The following is a 21,038-nucleotide window of genomic DNA, read 5'->3' on the forward strand; positions in this document are numbered from 1 at the left end:
AATTGTTTGATTGTTTTTGTTGCTGCTATATCATTTGTGTTCATCTACTTTTGTTTTAAATATGAAAAGGTTATTTCTTTGAGGAATCATAGAAAATGTGGTAATAGGGAGCTAAGATTTGTGGTTCTACTCAGCATGTTTTCTTGTCTCAGTTGAGTGCTAAATCTGAGGTGTTAGTGGGTTTTTTGGGAAGCCCCAGGTCTTCTGTAAAAAGAAAGATGTATTTCAGTTCTGAGCTTGGCTTTCTGGCTTGTGTTTGCTATGGGAAAGTGTTGTAGCCAAATTTTAAGTGAAGAAGTGAAGTATGTTTTATTTTTCAAAAAAAAATTTTACCAACAAGTTCTGAATATGTGCTTTCCCTTTCCATGGGGCTCAGCTGGGGATGTCTTTCACCATTTGATGAAATAGTCACTGTTTTCAAGGCTTCAGAACTGTAAAATTCCTTGTCAACCTCTTCTTCCTCCATTGCCTGACAATGCACAAATGTGGACGTGTTTTTGCTCTCTCTCATGTGGACTGAATGAGGACTCAAATCCTGAAATCAGATTTGCTATGTGATAGAAATGGTGTCAATGTGGTGAAGATCTCCAAGTGGCAAATACACAGTGTGTTTTTTAGCAATGATCAGGCATAAAAAAAATGTGTGCTGGTGTGTCTAATAAAATTTTTCTGCTTGTTTTAAATGAAGGCAATCTCTTGTGTTAGAGGCAGGATACCTAAAATCCAAAGTTAATTTCTTGACACCCTTATTTTGGCTTCCAATCACTACAGTATTGTTAGTCTTGGGAGAAAAGTACTTGCCACTGAACTTTGGCTGGGAGTGTGAGAAGAGCATTGCTAATACACAAGCATTTAGTTGGTCTAGTTCTTGCTAACTTCTTGTGTTTGCAAAGAATGATGAATGTTATTTTTCACTACAGCAGCTTGCTGGCACATATACTTTCCTATCCAACCAAAGGCCACAAGTGTACTTTGATTATAGAACGTTTTCCTTGAGAAGGAATAGGCTGTTAAAAACAGGACCTGGCACCATTAACCCGAAGTGTCCCTCTAGCAGTGAAGAGCTGTCACCCTGATGTGACCAGGCTCCTTGCAGCAGAGGCACTCACTGCAGTGGAGAAAGTCTTCTTCCCATGGTCTGGGTCACGGCTGTGGTAGGGCAGGTTTGCTCCTCAGGTGCCGGACTGTGGCTGGCCAGGCCTTAGCCAGGAACCCACTGCAGCTGGGAGTAAATTGTCAAAGGAAGGAATGTTCAAGAAAACCATGCCACACTCTTGCTGGTTTTTTTGCAATACTTTAATACAGCATTAAAATGCTAGAATACTAGAGGAAAGCTGTATACTATCCAGCAAATAAGGCACATGTCGGAATGCCATTTTATGGACAATCCACAACAGAGGTGTTACAGTCTCGTTAGCAACACAGTCACCAGATGAGCAAGCTGTCATCTTGATTGCTGAAACAGAACTGGTACCTCTGAGGCCTTTGTCCATAGGTTTTGTTTGTTTTAGCTGTACAAGTTTATTAACAGTTACAGAAAAAGAAATTACACAATTTGCCAACTGAATCTCACAAGGTCAGTGGGTACAGTTAAACAAATGTAATAATCATTAGGTTAATTTTTTTTTAAAGCTGAAGAAATTCATAAAATAGTGTTAGTTTTAGCACTATTACACAATGCAGTGAGTGCTGTACTAAATAACCTTTTAAAGGAAACAAGAATCCAGTATAGGGCTGGGCTGACCTCCCATTTTAGCATGGTAAAATATCAAACTAAAAACTCAATCCTTCATAATATAATCAAACTACATGAAATGTAAAGTGTAAAATGCTTCGAATACGTGCACATGCATATTCTATATTGCTATCAGTTCTAATTAAAATAAACGTAAACCCCTACAATAATCTACTTCAATCCTTTTCTCTTACATCCTTTGATTGATATTATTGCTATAGATGATACTGCATAGCTGAGCTCACAGTCTGCAAAGAGTTGTGAAAGTCAAGTTAAACAGTGTCCCAACCAACTTTCTTCCCCTCTAGTTTTGGGAAAGGAAAGAGCCACCATTTGAAACCCACCACTTGTGCTTCGGAGTTCCTGAAAGCTGAGTCTCCACGGTGCTCTCAACACCGGTGTGTCTCTCACAAGGCCATAAAGTGACAGTATACTGATATTTGCTCCTCACTTGCTACATGTCTAGTGATAGCTTTTCTAGCACTCGTTCCCCAAATACACATAAATAAACCGTATAAGCATTTTCATATAAGTCTAAGCACTTGAATAATACACTGGTTACTTAATACTGATATTTTCATCCAAGGATAACAAAAACAATATGGCTTAAAGAATTGCAAGGTTTTTTGTCAGAATTATGTACCAACTTTCATATAATATTTTATGTAGACAATATTTCCTTCTTAATGTAGTTCTGTTGCATACTTTATACAGACAAAAGCATTGTAAAAAAAACGTAAATTATTTCCATAAATATTTTCTTGAGGATACATCCTTAGTTCTGCAAAATACTGCAAAATACTTAAGAAAACTCTTACCTCCGTTAGTATCCTAGTTGAGAGGAAGGCCCTTCTGAAAGCTTCCCAATTGTAAAAACTTTGCCCAAAAAACAAACAATACTTTTTAAAAAGGCCCTCAAATATATACAAAAAGTTACTGCAAAGAGTTTCCAGATAACAATTCAGTATTATAAGAAATATTTGTAACCATTCAAAAATTTTAACATCTAAAAAGGTTTCCAAAATACACACATAGTATTAAAAAAAAAATTGAAAGAAACTCTATGTCAAGTATAACTCAAGATAAATACACATCTGCAAGTAAAACTGTAAAATACTTCATACAGGGGTAAACATTTATATCAATCATCTATAGCTAGTAACTGCACACGATTGTCCCTTTGAAATTCATCCTAGAAACACAATCCATCATCCCTATATCTAAGATCTCAAACAGCCCTCGAGCACTTGAGCGATATAGCAACCTCAATGGACAGCACTGGTTTTGCAGATAAGAAAGAGATATGGGTGGAAGCCCACTTGGGAGTGGAGTGATATCTGAAAGAATGGTTTTTCTATGGGGATAGTTCAATCACATTTTAAAGTATGTTGGCAAAGGCAAGTGGAAAATATATGTCTATCTACTTAACTTGAAAAACACGTGTTGATGATTTATTGCTTACTGTTCAGTGGAAAACTCTTAGGATCCACAATAGGACCAAAAAAAAAAATCTTCTGTGTGACTGCAGGACAAAGACCACTAGTCTATGGAGTCTGACATTTCCAAAAGCTCTAAACTTTTAATGTTTTAAGTAGGTTTCGGGTTTTTTTAAAAAATGCTAGAGTGTCACAGGTATACAATCCATGTATAATCTAAATTTCTTCTTATATAAAAAGGTAAAATGTAGATAATACTTTTAGGTATAAGGCTTCTCTCAGACATATGTAACTTCACATTTTTAGTTTAAAAACTAAGTCCCATATAATGGGGAACTTCAAAATACACCTATTTTCAGAAAGAATATATACTCTTGTGTATTTATCTGAAATTAAATAGCAACTTTGAGACAAAAATGTCTCAAACATTGCTTGTGTGGCATCATTTTACATCTGTTGTAGCAGCAGTAGGAACTGGCTAAAATGGGGCCATCCTTTAAATGACTAGGATATTTCTTCATCACCTTTAAATGAAGTATTTGTAATAACTTCATTGTTGCCTCATTAGGTTAAAGCAGCTAGAAACCTATGACACACATTTCAAATTCCTCAAACATTTTTCCAGAGGTGTGCCAATGCCAAATTTGACATGAAATGTTATGGCCAACTCATTAAAAAAATTGCAGGGTGTTGATTTGTTTGATTGGTTTTTGTTCTGGTTTTAAAGAAATAAATGGAAGTTTTAAAAAAAAATCTAAAAAAAGGTGAAAATTTAAAAAAAATAGAATAGGACAATGTATTGGTGGGCTGTCAACAGCAAGCATCTGAGGTTGAAAATCCAGTTTGCCAAATAAATGCACAGAGCCAAACTGCTCTCAGGTACACCCCTAAAGAATACTCAGTTTAGGGAGGCCTGTATTGATTAAAAACTCTTTTTGCTGATGCTTGCTTCACTCCTGCTAATACTGTCTACCAATGCCTTCAACAATTGCTAGCTGATGCTCTCAGTGCAGAGCTAGTTAGAGAACATCAGAAAGCAGTCACTAAAATTTAAAAGATAAATCAATTCCTCATTTTTTCCCATCAAAAATCTGCACCTTAACCCTTTTTTTTCTAATTTGGAAAGAGCTGGTTACATCTATAGGTGAATTCCCTTTGTGTGGGGAGGGAGGGAGTAGAAGTAATCTATATTTTGTAATCAATCATCCTTTCTTTCCTTTGAAATAAAAATTCAGAAATGTCCCTTCTCTGCCACTCACTACAACCCAATGGTCATAAGCTGTTGCACACAATTATGTGATGTGTTTTCCAGCCACTCCCCCTGCACAGGCTCAGTGCGGAGCGAACGCTCGGGCCCCGAGCTGCAGTGCCATCAGCCGGGCCGTGCAGGCAGGGACGGGGGTCCGAGCTCGGCGCTCCTGCCCTGCCCGGGCCGGCCCCAGGGAGCCGGGTCCGGCCTGCGCAGGGAGGAGGTTCCCGCTGCCCCGGCACCGCCGGATTTCTGCCTCGCCTTGGGCAGTAAAACCACGGCAGTGTCACTCCGTGCTTCCCCACACCTTGTGTTCTTCGTCTGCTTCCCCCCAGCGCCAGGGCAGGGGGAGATCCGCTCTCCTCTTTGTTACAGATGTGCTAAGTATCACTTAAATACTGTATATGTCTCCTGCCTAGGAACACATCAATAATATAAATACTGAACTCTCATAAGTATGCTCTCAAGAATTATTATGCTACACCTATAGACGTTGTGTTAAAGTAGATCACGTGTATTTTTAGTATAATCTAAAAATCCATAAGCTAAAGGCATTGCCTTGCTGTGTTGAATATGGATAAACAATTCTTAATAGGGCACTGTCATGAAAATACCAATGCTTATAATGGCATCTTTTAGTCAGGTTTTTGTCAGAACCTGCTGGTGTGTGATGTAGTGATACAGCTATATCAAGAGTTGTGGTATTTTACTGGTTTTAGTGGTTATCATAACAGGGAGATAATTTCAGTACTGAACAAAATGTTTGATAGCAACATCTTAGTTTCAGGGAGAAAATAAAATAACGTTTTCTCTTCTTTTCATCTAAGAGGGTTTTTCTACATGTTGTTTAGCTAGATGTGAACCATCTAGGTGATTTTTTTGTTCCTGTACTATTAAGTGCTCAAGAGGAAAAAATAGATCTGGTCTAAAATGCTCCTCTTTCAAAATTACTCATGCTTGAAACAAACTATTGAGATTAATCCTAGAGGTCAAGCTTAGAAAATCCACCCCTAGATTTGCTTGTGTATTTTTTTATTTGTATAGACAGATTAGTATCTTTGTTGAGAGAATTTGTCTCTAAGTTAATCTGTGAATCTGTGCAAAAGAATGTGTTTGCATTTGAAAATGCTAAAACTGCATATCTTCACTGAGGCAACTGAACTGTTTATTAGTGTTACTTTCAATAATATTATTTTTAGCTATTTTAGTTGGTGTTGCTAACTGGGCAAAAGTAGTTTCCAAGTGATTAATTTAGTTAATTCTATTTTAGCATTACACAGCACTTTTCATCCAGTGATGCCAAAACACTTAAGAGATATTAAGTAAACCTCACAACTCTCCTGTGAGGTAGGTATGCTAAAGTATTATTACCCCCTTTTTGCAGATGGGGAAACTGAGGTCCAGAAGGATCTTGTGACTTGCCCAAAATCAGGGAGCTATGGGAGAGCTGTGGTCGGAAGCCGGGAGTCAGGATGCTTATCCATTGCTGTGAGCAGCAGGCTGGGTCACTCAGGCTGCCCATAAATAATAGAGTTTCAAGACATGTACCTGCCACTCCCATCCAACAAGCAGATGCAATTTTACCCTGCTTATAGCAAAGCAGGGAAATGGCAAGAGCTGGACACTGCAGCAGATTTGTCAGGAGCTTCATGTTCTCTAGGTGAATACTCATGATAAGTTCTCTACTTTCTATATAAAAGCTTGTCTTGACATACTGGTAACATCCTGCTATCACTTGGCATAAACCCCCCACTTTCTTTGCATTGCAGAGCTAGTCCTCAGAACACATTTATTTCACATCAAGTTATTTAGGATTTAAAGTATTTTCTCTAAGTATCATTCACACAAATCAATCTCCCTAAAGGAAACTTCATAAAAATGTAAATTGCTGATGTAAACCCCCCCAAACCTCAAACATTATTCCTCTAATTTTTTTAGTGAATGCTACAAATTAATTGTAGCTTGTTGTGTCCTTTTGCCAATGTACTCTCATGTAGACGTACAATCAGGATACTGTCTTGAGGTACTTTCAGTTTGCCAATCCCTGACAAGATGTTCTTTGCAGCAGGCTGTCCCTGTGCAAAGTTCTACCTGAAATGGGACAATGAAATATAATTCCTAAATTTCTCCCCAGGTATGTAGGTCTTCTTCAGGAAGACATAAAGAGGGTTATATAGAGTGTTCTCCATGCCTTAAAACACCCCTATGGCTAATGTGTTTGATATCATAACAAATTTCTATAGTAGAAAACAGGACATAAAAATATTTCCAGAAAGTGGCTTTTAAACTACTATAAATAGTAAGTTTGGCTAATCTTTTAGTTAAGGATATTGGGGTCAGTTTTAAGTATTCTTATCCCCTTATTCATAGTAAATTTAGTGTGCTTGTAGCCTAATGAACATGTCATGCATGTAGAAGGGGCCATGTCAGTGGGATTATATGACAAGAGAAGGATCTGGTAGTTGCATAAGCAAGCCAATTTTGTCTCCTACAAAAACCTCTTGGAATCTTATGGCATTCCCTTCCTACCCAACCCACACTGCTTAAACAATTATTCACTTTTTTTTTCATGTCCTGAAAAAATTATTTTGCCTAAGCCCTGCCCAAGAGATGGTAACAAATCATAAAAAGTCCAAGAAATCAGCAGCACAAACCTCTTAAGACTTTCTAAAACTGGGAAAGCTGTAATTCCCCTTTTATGCTGTGGCTTGTTTTATCTTCCTTTGTCTTGTCATATAATAAGAACAGTGTTCATGTTGTGGGTGAGTGCTTACGATTAGTGGCCCCACAGTTACTGAACCTCTGCAAAAGCCATACATGTAACAAATATTCCTTGTGAATATTATTCCTTGCCTTTTGAAAAGTACTTCATTTCACCTGGCTGTGATATAGGGTCTGTGTAAACAATCAGCAGAACCTGTAACTGCAGTTCTGTTGTGAACATCATCAGTAACACCTTATGTGTGTACATATATAAATTTACATATGTATGTATACAAATCATAGTCCTGTAAATACCTATTGCATGCATGCACATGCACAGGAGAAATGTTACATTCTATTAATGGTAAGGCATATTATTAGATAGGCAATATTGGCAATTATTTTAGCTTTTATCTTGATCTGATGTGCTGCTGTTGATGGCATGCTGCCAGAGAATCTCAGGATGATGGGGATGGGAAGAGGCCACGTTGAAGGTTTATTGCACACGGCGGCAGTAGTAGCCCAAGACTTTGCACTTCTCACACAGATGCTGAGGGTGTTCTTTGCTCTGGTCTGACACATCCAGGCCGTCCGGCTTTTCCAGGGGTCTCTGCAGTGGGGGGAAGGAAATCAGGTTAGATCCAAGGTTTTGTCCTTGGTACTCTTTATTCAGCATGTGAAGTCTACTGTTATGCCCTAACTGAGCTTTCTACTGGTAATTAAGAAGGTACCATGTTCCTTTCCTGAAGGTATGGAGTGATTTTTTCAGCCCTTCAGCTCTACATTGGTTCAGAGTGACCTCACAATATAATGTCGTTCTTCAAAAAGGTGCTGTTAACTTTGTTGCAGACAAATTACAAAAATACTGAATTGAGGACTTCATTTCTAAAAAGCAGTAACAAAAGAGTTCATTTGCTTAGCTCCAGTAACTTAGATGTCCCAAAGGCACTAACACCTAAAGCCTGGGAATCCCATAACCCAGCAATGCAGAGCAGGGATTAGCAATGTTAGGACTAGCTGCTACATGAAGAAAACTGTCATACTATGCACAGATATTACATAGCTAAATGGTGCTTTCCCAATAGGTAGTCCCATGGTTTTGGCGCTGAAAGTTTTGAAGCAGAGCAGCTGCAAAGCTGTTAATAAAATTAAAAAAAAAATCCAAACTTATACAAAAACAAACCAAAATCCAACATCATGACACAGTCCTTTGCACTGAATCTGAGTAATAAATGATGTACTTTAAATAATATTCATGAAATCAGCATGTTGGAGGAAATTAGGCTGATTCATTGTTATTAGGTATTTGTGCTTTCACTTTTCATGGCATGTAAAAGGCCTCACAGTCATTCTGGAAATAAAATACCCATGTTAAATATTGTGACACAGTCAAAGGTTTGGGAAGTCTAATAGGTAGGGAAGTGATAGAGATGGGAGGTAGAAGTTAATAAAGTGCACCATTTGCTTGGAAAACACTCCCAAATTCCCTAACCCATAATTGATCTGTTTTCATGAAATGCATCTGAAAGGCTGTTTCATTGCACAGTGCCATGAAGGCAGCAGTTCTTCATGGGACTGTGGTAGACACAGCATGTGGTGTGAAATCTGAAAACCAGCCACAAGCTTCTCACTGTTTTTACAGGGATATTAGACCCTTACTTATTTCTTCAAAGTGTGATTCTTGGAGCAGTGGGTGGGTAAATAAAAATTACACCATCTTGGCCATTTATGTCTTAACACCTTTCTTAATCTTAAAGACTTTTCTTTATCTGTAAGGTCTTAAAGTACACCTGATCATCAAAGATTTCATTTTTAAGTTCTTTGTCAAGCCACCTACCTGAAACTGTGGACAGGAACAGAGATATTTAAAGCTCTTTTTTTGGCTATGTAAGACTGCAAGAACTGCTCATAAATCAGGGAGTAGAAGGGTTTCTCTCTCTGAATAGCTAAAATGACACAAAACATATTCTATCATCTTGAACAAGGCATGTCAGTGAGTTCTTGCTTGCTTGTATTGGATTTTAGGTGCAACACTCTTATTGTGTTGCACAGCTAGGCAAAACAATATATAGGAGTGATTCAGTAGTGATTGTCAATGGTTTGTTTCTGATTCGGTGTTTTGAACCATGAGATTGTCCTGCTCCGCATAGGTCTTTGATTTTAAGTTCATTTACATTTCAACTACAAAGTGGATTTCCTGTGCCAGATGAGGAAGGTAGATGCACTCTTCATCTCTGAATGCCCTGCAACCCTACTGAGCTTTAAATGTTTCATGTCACTATGTTGAGATTTCAGATCAGAACCAGCAATTCTGTTTCTAGGCTTGCAGTGCAAGCACTGGTCCAGATACTACTTATTCCACAAGACTGGCCAGTTGAATAAGTGTGTTTGGTCAGAAAACTGCCTACCTCATCTACCACTTATTCCACCAATATCTGCCCACAAATATTCTTCAAGAATTTGCATTACATAAATATACAAAGATGAAGCACAGGTTCTGGAGTCCCAGGGGTTAATTTACACTCTTCAACAGTGAATGAGAGTTTTGAAATCCTACACTTGAAACAGGCTATTTGACTCAGCTCTGATTGCTTCTACATGCTAGCTGTGCTCTGATTAAAGAGAAAAATACAGCAGTTATCATGTTTATTGATATAAGCCAGATTTTTTTTTTTTAATATGCAAGGCCTTGGGAGTCATTTTTCCTGGAAATAGTGCAAAGGACATTGGGAATGCCTTGAAGCGCCAAGAGTTTTTGGATGGTTTTCAGAAACAATAGCTCTCCGTAGTTTGCTTTCTCCCAGCGTTGATTGAGCTCAGCTTTTTGGCCTGCAAAGCATTTTTGATTTCAGAACTGTTATTGTTACCAGTATGTTACGACACAGGCTGGGGAGAGAGGGGTTACAAATGCAGGAAAGCAGGTTGCCAAGGGCCAGCTGGAAGGCACGAAGCCGTGCAGAGCCCAGACTGCATTTCTGGTGAGGTGGTGGAGGGCTGAGGCTTTGAAATTGGTAGTGTACTTGTGTGGTTAGTGTCTCAAAACCATTTAAACCCAACTTCTGCATGAAATGAAATCCCAGCTTATGTCCATTTGCCATTTGCTCTTCATGGGTTTCTTGTAAAGGCAGAAAAGAACCCTTTAATCACCCTGAGAAGCAAGTGCTCTTGTCCTGCTGGGGTCTGTTACTAATTGAGGAGAACCTAAAAGTAATAACCTTATACTCTTGGAACCTTTCTTACACCATACTAAAAGTGTAGGATGTTAGTCACAGAGCTGTGTGTCCATCGGGGCTGGGCTAATCCCCAGCTCTGGTGTGGTGGGAGCAGAGGGGAAGGAGAGGGCACTGGCACAGGAGTGTGCAGCAGGGCCTGGCTGTTGCACACTGTGTCAGCTCTGGGGCTGCCTGAGTTCTGCAGGAGACACCAGTAACTGAGGAGGCTGCAAGAGCCCTGCACTGCTGCTGAGGACTCAGCCATGTACTTGGACAGGGTGTGGAGAAGGGGACAGGCTGTTCGGCTGAAAAATTACCTCTTTTCCTTAGAAGGCAGTGAAATGGGACTTGTAGAACAACAGTAAATCCTGCTATGTTCCTCAGGGGAGAGGTATCCTTTTTTCCATTAAATGGAGAGTTTAACTGTAAAAGTTATGTTTTGTTGGTTTTTTGGCTTTTTTTATGCAAGCATCCACAGTTGTATTCTTCTGGACTTCACTTTTGTGCATCTTGGTTTAATTTTCTCCTGGTAGTTGCAGGGTGGAAATAATCTTGTGCAGCTCCACCAGGAAAGCATTTGGTGGTGGTGAATAAAGATATTGCCACACGGGAATGAAGCTGACAGAAATTCAAATTTATATATCAATTCCTGACCTGCAAATTAACTTTTGACTATGAGTTATTGCTGTTGCAGTCTAGATGTACTGCATGACCTATGCATTCCCCAACAGTCAGCTGAAATCCCAAAGCTCTCAAACAAAAAAGAAGTGTTAGCTGTTAAAGAAAGCATCACTAGGACATCTTGAGGGAAATGGCTTCCACTGAGGTGTAGAATGGAATAATGTGCCTGCTTCTGTTTGTATTTTCTGCTGTGGAATGGAACAATTTAATTGCACCACTGATGGATAGAAGATCACATCAGAATTCAAATGAGAGAAAACACTTAAAAATTATTTTTCTGGACTCATTTACATCCAATCTTAATGCAGCAAATGAGATGATTAGATGTCATATTAGGAGTGTGAATAGAAAGGTTCTGCAGCTATTGCTGGCAGGATAATTGTTAGGTTAACAGTCTTAAGGAGCCATGCTTCCCTCAAGAAACACATGCTATCATGAATTTGTAAATTTTTAGACCAATAAAAAAAAATTGGGCACTGGGGAAGAAAAGATTAAATGCAATGTCCATTCTTGAGCAGCAGCCCCTCTGCTTTTCTATCTGCCTGGGGGAAGAGGGACATGACCAAGGCCCTGGGCTGTCGCCGTGAATCCAAGAGACAGTGATAAGAAGGCAGCAGATCAGAGGCAGGATGCTTAAAGAGAGCAAGCAGGCTCTGTCAGCAGCATGCCTCTGGGACAGGCCAGCTAGGAATGAATGATAACAGCATGAGGGAAATGGTGAAAATCTCTTTTTTAAGAGTTCAGAAAAGCAGCAGTCTGAGGTGAAGTGTATTCCCATAGCTGGAGTACACAAGTGTGGGCATGCTGGGGAGGGTTTATTAAATCTAAAGAGTCAAAAGATCATACTTGTAGGCTTCAAACTGTTGAAAAGTTTATTGGGCTTGAGTGATCATACCCACCCCTCCCCATACTGAGGGAAGCAAGGTGGCTGTGGTTGCACTCAGATATGGAAATTATGATGAGACCACTGAATTGCCCATGAAAGTAATAACTTGAGCATCATGAGGTATGTATTTACATACCAAATTATTTCCAGTCCAACAGTAAATTCCTGACAGCTGGAAGAAAATAGTGTCCAAGAGGACAAGTCCGTCACCAGATGGCTGGTTCTGCACCAGTGCAACAGCTGTCATCACAAACAGCACTGGCCTTAGCCACAAAGTCGGAGAAGAAGCCTTGATAAGAGGCCAGCCAGGAAATAACCACGGGCGCAGATGTTGCTGCTATAGTAGGCAGGGGAAGAAAATGAGAATTCAGAGCTTGGCATCTGGGCTGTTACACTGCCAAGAATGCTGGTGAATGACTATAAGGACTGGCTCTGTTGCTGAAGCCAGGTAAGAAGGAGCATGAACAACCACAAAATCCAAATTCCTTGGAAGAACAGGAGAGGTTTAAGTCTTGTCTGAGATTCCTGTTTATGTTTAGAGTAGCTAAAGTAACTACCTGGGAAACAACTTTTGAAATTGCCATAGAGCAAATTTGTCTGGGTAGTTCTTTAGCTTCCAGTAAGGCTCGAGCTCAATGGGCCTATGGTTTTTGCCCCATGTTCTGTGCATTCCTGTAAGCATTCCCATGGGAAGGTTTGTCACTCGAGGGAGTGGTGAAAACGCAGAAGGGGGAACACAGTGGAATAATTTAGCAAAGTTTGCTTGAGGAGCCGTTTTGCAGCTCAGGTGTGACAATCACCTGATTCCCTACCTGGTGGATGAGTTGGGGAATGAATGGCAGCAGCCCTCCTGTCAGGCCCTTGTGTTACTTCTTGGAATACGTGCTCCACCATCTCTTTTAAATACAGAGATTTAGAGCTGTATTTATAGAGCACTCTCAAGTATATACACAGCTGTAAAAGTGCTGAGAAGACTTTTCCTGCCCTAGAGAGATTAAAAACTCATTCTCACAACTAGGCCATGTGGACTAAGAGCATAGGGCTGAATTGAGCCATTCCTTGTGGGGAACTGGCCCAGGATAGTTTCCTGGAGTGAATGAGCCTCCAGGAACAACGAGCAGGTGGCAGGAAAGCGTGGCTGCTCTCCTCTCCAGGGACTCACTAATGAAAAGTATGCATAGGAAATCAAGATTTGAGCATAGCTGCACAAGCCATTCACAGAGCCAACATATGTGCTTGAATGGCTACCCCAGAGCTATCCAGAGTGGAGATTACTATCTTCAGTACTCTGATATTATTGCCAGTTACATGGGAGTACTTCAGCACCCCAAACCATTCTTTGTGAGACATGGACAAACCTTACAGTACTGGGAAGTCCATGGATTTGGGGAAGTGGCTGGGGAAGATGAAATACTGCTACGGAGATGAGGATGGGAGAAAAGGGCAAGCCTGGCAATTGAGAAGAAACTCCTAATCCACTACAATGAATATTGAGCAATCCTGAAATAAGATTTTCAAATTTTTGTCCTAAATTGGGCGCATGCATCCTACTTTCCTACAGTGACAGTGATGCAGCAAGGCTTGGTGGCCTGTGATTGGATTTCAGCTATTTAATAGGCTCTGAAAGGTTTGATCTGTTTGGTGACAAACTGGGACAATGCAGAGATAGTCACCTGGTGTGAGCTTTCCTGATGAATATACTGAATGGCAACTTTCTGTCATATGCCTTCACCAGGGAACTGTGGTGCTTGACTGTTTTAGATATGGGCTGAGATGTTTATAGTTTTTATAGTTTTGGAAGCTCTTGTAACTTGACAAAAGGTTACTTCATGTTGAGGGAGCAGCAGTCATTTTCATCTGCTAATAAAATGACCATTACTTTTTAAAATTATGTTCCAAGATTTTTTTTTTTTTGTTAGGTTACAAAAATGTTTACAAAATGGTAGGGCGAAGAGTAAGAATAGGAGATGATGAATTCCAGCACATTGCTGAAGAGAAATATTGACTAGATTGCTTGAAAGGAGAAATAATTTATATCACTAGAAGTAAATACTGTCTGATCTTGAAAGGAGGTCAGACTGCTACAGTTCATCTGGTTTTTGTTAAACTGAAGAAAACTCAATTTATTGACTATTTGTACTATGATCAATCACATCACATATTGTGGACGTTGCTGTTTTGTAGCATCTGTCTGCTGTTTTCTTTAACTGCAACACTTTATTTTTTCAAATGGAGTTAAACTGACACAAGAGAATCATGGTGTGTAGGGGGAGGCAAGATATTTTCTCAGGTGGATTATTTAAGTCGGAAAACCTGTTCAGTGGAAGAGTCAGATGAGAATGCAAATACTCTGATCCGATATAATAAACGCAGAAGGCACACATAATTAACTGAGAACATCCACTGAGAGGGAAGTGAGGGCTTAAAAACCTCTAGAAATGTATAAGAAATCAAACATGAATGAGGCCTCTGCCATGGTAGACACCAACAAGATAATTAAAATCTAAAGAATAAATAGGAAACATATCTAGAAAATGTTAAGGTGGTGTAGCAGTGCTATTTAAAAAAACAAAGCAAACCATATTAAGTGAGCAAGACTTTTTTGTGCTTTAATTCTCAAACTAGAAATATTGAAATCTAATGAAATTGTTCACTGTGTTTTTACAAAATACAGTTTTTGGTATAAGAGTACCAGTGACTCTATATATTTTCCAAAATGGGGCAGAATAGCTCCCCACTGATAAATGCTGATAAATGTTTAGAGAGCCTGGTGTGGCACTGGATGCGTGTCCAAACACCACGTATGGGATAGCAGACAGGAAGCTGGGCCAAGCAGCAGCACAGACCTCCTGCAGCCTGGCAGCTCTCTGCTGCTGCTGGCTCTGTGCATGAATTGATGCTGCTCCCTTCACTGCCTGCCTGTTGCTGTTATGGTTAAGCAGAAGCAGCAAAGGACCCCTCTGGAAGAATGAAAAGGACTAGAAAGGATGACAATGGTAACACTGAGAAATAGAAGCAGATAGAGGTGAGGCATTGACAAAAGTATGTAGTATCTTTCAGCTTGAGGTTCAAAGTTCACATTTTGGTGAAGAGCACTAGTGACTGGTTACAAGTTATTTATATTGGGAAGCCTAGCTGAAATGCACTCTTGTCTGGAAAATCTCAGATAACTGCAATACCTGCTGCTGGGACAGGAACACATAGATAGACACATGCTCTTCCACATCCATGAGTTATGGTGTGCTTAGCGAATAGCATGGAAACAGCGAGGGGGTTAACTGTGGAGAGCTGCACTGCATATGCTGGGATGGTTCCCCAGAAAGTGCATTGTATGTGGCTTGGTGGCAAGCACAGCTTATGGAAGCATTGCAGATTGCAACCCTCCCACAGTGTGTGTCTGACTTTAGTACTGCTGTGCAGACTGGACTCCTCCAGGCCTGCCACGAGGGGCAGCTCTGCACAGTGGACTACTTGCAAAACTTTACTACAAAAATGTACACTTCTAAGTCTATAATGCCTCTGTACAGTGTGGATGGGATACCTCTTGAATGATTTCTTGACCCTTTGAACATCAGCATAAATGATGAAAAGAATTTTGAAGAACAAGTCAAATATTGATAAACTTGTGCTATAAATGGTCTTGCGCTATCAATGGTCCTGTAATTTCTCTCACCTCAGGACCTTACTTCCATGCATGTGGTAAGTGACTCAGCCTGGATTTTGGATTTTTTAGATAAGCTGTCTAAACAGAGGTAAGGAACAAGAGGCGCTGGAAGCTCTGAGATTCTTATGTTAAATTAGTGTCATTAACCAATGAGTTTTGTAGGCAAGAGTCATCTTAATATTGTTCTCCTTCATCACTACTCTTTGATAAGTAGAGATAGCCACTTGAGAAAATCCAACAAGTGAAAAAAGCAGTACCCATGCTGAAACCAGTGGAATGAAACAATAAATTGGTGTAAATATGAAGAGAATCAGAAGAACTAGAAGGCCAATTGCTATTGCTGAACTTTTTTTACTCTTAAGATTAAAAAGCTCCACAGTCTCTTTCTATAAGAAAGGCAGGTAAAGATTTTGGGTTTGAGGTATTTGTACTGAAAGAAAGAACATTTGAATTTTGCAACTCTGATGACACCTGTCCAGATTTCCAGGACTGAGACAACTCATCTGGGAAACATTCTCTGTGGTGTGTTGTGGCCCATGTCAAGTTCTTTTTAAGTCTTACCCACGCTTTACAAAGTCAACAGCATTCCTAGCTCCAATTCTGTTGCCATCAGGTCTGCATTTCTCCTACCTGTTTGTGAGGATAGACATTAATGTGGCACTTGATACATTCTTGTCCCATGTTAGCCCAGGAGTTTCCACTCATCCATTTTCTCTTGCATTTGGGGCACTTATATTCACCAAAGCAGCGTTTCTTGCCCTGGTATGGTGTCAGGCCTTCTCCTTTTGGACGAGCCTACAAAACAAAGGGAAGTAGCAATGAATGACTGAAAATGGGTGGGTGTGGGTGTGTGTAGTAGAAAAATAAAGATTTTTTTTTAATTAAGAAACTTTGGGCAGAAGATATTGGAGGCAGGTATGAAGGACATGTCCCTTGAATGAAGAGTTCATATCTTGAAGCTAGAGTTTAACAGTTCTGAAAGTGGTTTCTGTAAGAAGTATTCAAAAGTTCAATAAAACATAATACTTGTTAGTGACACCGAGTGTTTGGAAATATACCCTTTCACTCTTTGAATAAATAGTTTTACTATTAGTTTCATTATGATAAAATCATCTCTATTGAGTATCTATCACTAGCAATATATATGTCATCAGGGGGAGTAGCTCATTAGTAATAAAGTACTACTTTTTTACTAGAAATTCCAGTTTAGAAATCTAGTCTATTTTCCACTAAAAACCTGTAGTTAAGAAGACTTTTAATGGTTCTGCTTGTCACAGCCTTTATGTTATCATATGGGAGTGCACAAACTGGGATTGAGTATGAAGGAAAGACATTCTGACTATTGGAAATAATAACTTTTATTACCTTTATTTGGTTTCTGGCTCTTGGTAAATGGTTTCACTATGTCTGCCTTTTGAAGGAAACAGGAAAGGATTCTCAAATGGTGGGTTGTGATGTCTGAATGTTAAATGTCCCTTAAAGAAAGCCTTTTTATCTAGGGAAGTCAGTCGAGTTGACAATGACTGTATGCAAATACCAGGTTTATTTCTTGTATATGCATTCACTCACTAAAACTGTGTATTGTGCTTAACAAAATATGGTGAGGTATGTGAAGATGAGGGTGTTGCATCCAGCTGTGCTAGGATAGCTGTAAAGATGAGGCTGTTTTCCCAGAGTCCCTAGCAGGTGTCGAAACACTGTCCATGTCACTGTGTTCAGTTTGTTGCTGCCTAGAGGGAGAAACTTTGCCTGTATAGTGGCAGTGTACTATGATCACCTAGCAAAGGGTTCTTTGTCACTTACTTACATGTCAGGCCTAAGCAGCTTTTCTTTTTTAAGGTTTCCAGATAAAGTTTACAAAAGTGAAATGAGCCATCATGCTGGGAAGGCATTTGTTTTTGTTTGGGGAGTCTGTACGATTTCTCAGTGTGTAGGTCCAAATTGCTTTCTATGAGAAAACACGGGTTGCACAAGCAGGTGGCTGGCAGAAGACCTGAACTTGGCAGGAGCTCTGGGACTCAGGCTCCAGTGGCTGATGGAGATGATGAACACTGTTACCTCCTGGGTCGCGTGTGGGAGCAAGAAGGGAAAGGAACATTGAGTGCGCTCTCCCCTGCATGCTGTGGGTGGAAGAGCAGGGGACACCAAACCTACTCCAGCCTTTTTTCTTCCTGTAGTGTCAATAAACAACATTCTCTGGTTTTTATGTTTATTCCTCAGCATAGCAATATTCTTTAGAAGACTGGATCAGTAGCAACCTCCATTACAAACAAGCAAACTTGTATAGTAATTTACTTCTGACAAGCCACTGTAAATATTCTGTCTGACAACAAAGATAAAGCTGACCAGGGCACACATATTTACAGCAGTATAGCACAGAAGAAAAAATAGTGCATTGATATAGTGATAAACATTCAGACTTCCACAACTAAGTGAGTGCTGGCAGGCACTTAGAGTGTAGCTCTCCAACCCATGGTGTCCCTTGATAAGAATGAGAGATTGCAACTGAATGTAGTGCAGGAAAATGTCAATTTATGGAGACATCCTTATTCTGGATACTTAATTTGGTTCTGCCTCTGAGAAGCTCATAGCACAACTCAGTATAAGAAGCCACATGCTCTCTTCATTTAGAAATTCTTATGGAACTGAACAGAAACCCTGTGTCCAAAGAGCTCCTGTGTTTTAGAGACCTGCCCTCTCCTCCTGAGGCATCACAGATTGTTCTATTTGCATTTTCTATTGGGGGGGGGGGGTGGGGTGTTATTGAATGGAAGGCATGTTATTTTTGATTCTCTGATTAAGTCACCCTCTATGTAAACTCCTCCGGCAGCCAGACTTGAAAATGCAGCTCAGTGCCCCTACCAAGCAGTGGTCCTTTCAGAAAATGTGCAGTTCACAGGGTTCATTATTTCCAAAAGAAATATCACTGACTTTGGAGACAGAGTGCATCTTGGAAGTCTTGTAAATGTTTACAAAGAGATTTGAACATAACACTCCCACAGCAATATGTTATGTCAGTCATAAAGAGCGTTTAAACATCAGACTCCCACAGCAATATGCTGTGCCAGCCACAATTCCCAGATGGGAAGCTTTCAGAGACGGCCACTTGGGCGGGCCAATGACTGTGGGTTTGTCCAGGTCACATTTGTGACTTCAGAGACACCAGTGCCCTGAAACTCTGCCCTCACAAATGCGCAGGGAGCACTGAAGATACTGATCTGTGGAGTCCTCTGTGTGTACAGCTAGGCATCAGAAATGGAGGCTGTCCAGATTAAAAGCTACTTCTAAAATCTGGCTTCTCCAACTTTCTTGGTAAATTGGAAGCAGAACCAGGAAAAGAATGTAGGAGGACTGACTCTGTTGGTTATTTCCTGTTATAGTTGTTAGACTAAACTTTTGATTTATTTTTATTTTGACTTTTTGACTGTCACAGCTCCCTCCTCAGTCAGTGACTCTAATTAGTTTTCTGGCAAAGTTACAACACTCTCTGTAGGTTTTTGCCATTCTGCTTTATGGATGTTTACATGTTGACCTAATAGATATTATTTTCCTTCCCATATCTTCAGTTTCCCAAGCTGTGCCCCACAGGGAATTTAGGCTTACAAACAAGCAAGCTCATTTTCTCTAGTGGGAAACATCATTAGGAATCACTGACAGTAGTGAAGGCAACCCTCCAAATCCCTCCACCCCGCAGAACCAGGCAAAACAGGTATTTGACAGTATTTGGTAGAAGGCAAAATCTGAGTGAGGTACACTAATGGCCTGGGAGATCTGAGGCTAGGTATTCTGGTTTGTTTGTTGTTGGGGTTTTTTTGTAGCTGTTGGGTTGGGATTTTTTTGTTGTTGATTTTTTTTTTTTTAATTTAAAGTGTCTGGCTCCAGCAGGAGCAGAGCTGAATTGCATAAACATTTCCAAGAAACAGCCTGCTCCTTGGCACAGAAGCAGCCAGCCCTGCCCACAGGGTGCTTGAGCACTCGGTCACTCTGCAACTGAGTTATCTCAGTGCCCATTCAGCTGGAGGGCAAGAACTATTTTCACCAGAGGTTTTTCCTTAATTAAATGCCAAAAGAGAGCAAGAAGACACATTTTGTCATTTGGTATTAACCTAAAAATCCTTACTTTCCAGAATGTGGGATTTACCTTGTTTAAACCATTAGCCTCCTATTCTCTCTCCACTGCAGCTCCATTTGAATGGTGGTTAATAATAGGCTTTGGTTGGGGTTTAGGTCCTGCAATTCCTGTACTGAGCATTCTCTTCTTACTCTGTTTGCAGATAGGGATTTATTTATTTATGTGCAAAGTTAATCTGGCAAAGTTATGCTCCTATTCATAATGGTACGATATTTTGTTGTTACCATATTAAAATACACTGTCCCATTGCCTGTAGGCCCAGGTAAGTCTTTGCCCTGGTTTTTGTCCTTGGCTGCAAAAACTTTGTGTGTCTGCATTCGGATGTTTCAAGGATTTACTGCATCCTAGACAGGTGGGCCTTTGGAGAGGATCAAAAACAAACAGATTTTGCTACGAGGACCAGAAACTAGCCATTGCCTAAAGTATGTCTCAATGTCAAGATCTAGGTATTAGGGAGTTGTGTGATGTTTTGACTTTGGACAAGCACTGGCACAACTGCCATCACATTTGCAGGTGTATCTAGTCAGTGTGTGTGTTTGCCTTGGCTGGAAATAACCAGTGTACAAAGCCAGTGAATTTTGTGTGGCACAGTAACAAAAATTACCTCAATATTCCATCCCTCACTGACACCCAGCTGTCTCTATTTTTCATCTTCTTTCTTTCTTGAGCCAAAACCACAAATTGGCCATCATAAGATTTTAAAAGTGTTTAAGTTGAGCTTTTCTGCTGGTAACTGGCCAGTCCAGCTCTCTGTCAACCTATCAGAGGGTGCATGTCATGAGGCATCTGCCAAATCACTTGGCAATGACGTACATAATAAAGGACTCTCTGCTTTCCCTAAACAATTCCCTCAAAGTATCAGTTTGCAGAGTCAGCAAAAACAAAACATGCCCCCCTCCCCCAACATGCCCTGCTTAAAACTAGATTGATTATAAACAACATGATGCTGAGTTTTCTCAAAGCAAAGTGCAGAGACACAATTTAATGCTTTTCTTCCCCTCATCTCCCCCCAAGTTTGTTTTACACAGCTGAAAGGGCTCTGTACAGCACAGGAAAAGATGAAATCAGCCTAACATTGGTAGGTGGATCCCCTTCATAGGAGAACTCTGAGGGTCTTCTTGTAAGCATGCTTTATCAAATGAAGAGCAAAGGGTAACAGCAAGCAACAGCTTGATGCACTGACTGGCTCCCGAGTTGTTTGTGGGAGTGGGAGGGTCAGAGCTGTATTTTGAAATGTGAACGCTCCAACACTCACAACTGAAAGTCAACACAATTGGGAGATGGCATTAAAAATGCCCTATTACTCTTATTGTGTACTGCTGTACGTGCCTATCATAGCT

The 21,038-nt window shown here is 40.1% G+C and overlaps 1 protein-coding gene across 1 annotated transcript in view; it reads right to left on the reverse strand.

Moving 5' to 3' along the window:
- Nucleotides 1-1,278: 1,278 nt before the first annotated feature.
- ZCCHC24 (zinc finger CCHC-type containing 24) overlaps nucleotides 1,279-21,038 on the reverse strand; it is a 107,344-nt gene continuing 87,584 nt past the window's right edge. Inside the window, exons 3-4 of the mRNA XM_066555092.1 lie at nucleotides 16,197-16,361; nucleotides 1,279-7,733 (exon numbers count right to left, since the gene is read on the reverse strand). Of these exons, the coding sequence (XP_066411189.1) occupies nucleotides 7,620-7,733; nucleotides 16,197-16,361 (279 nt within the window). The 3' untranslated portion in view covers nucleotides 1,279-7,619. The remainder of the gene's footprint in view (nucleotides 7,734-16,196; nucleotides 16,362-21,038) is intronic.

Source organism: Molothrus aeneus, chromosome 8 (genome assembly GCF_037042795.1).
Source record: "Molothrus aeneus isolate 106 chromosome 8, BPBGC_Maene_1.0, whole genome shotgun sequence".
Classification (NCBI taxonomy): domain Eukaryota; kingdom Metazoa; phylum Chordata; class Aves; order Passeriformes; family Icteridae; genus Molothrus; species Molothrus aeneus.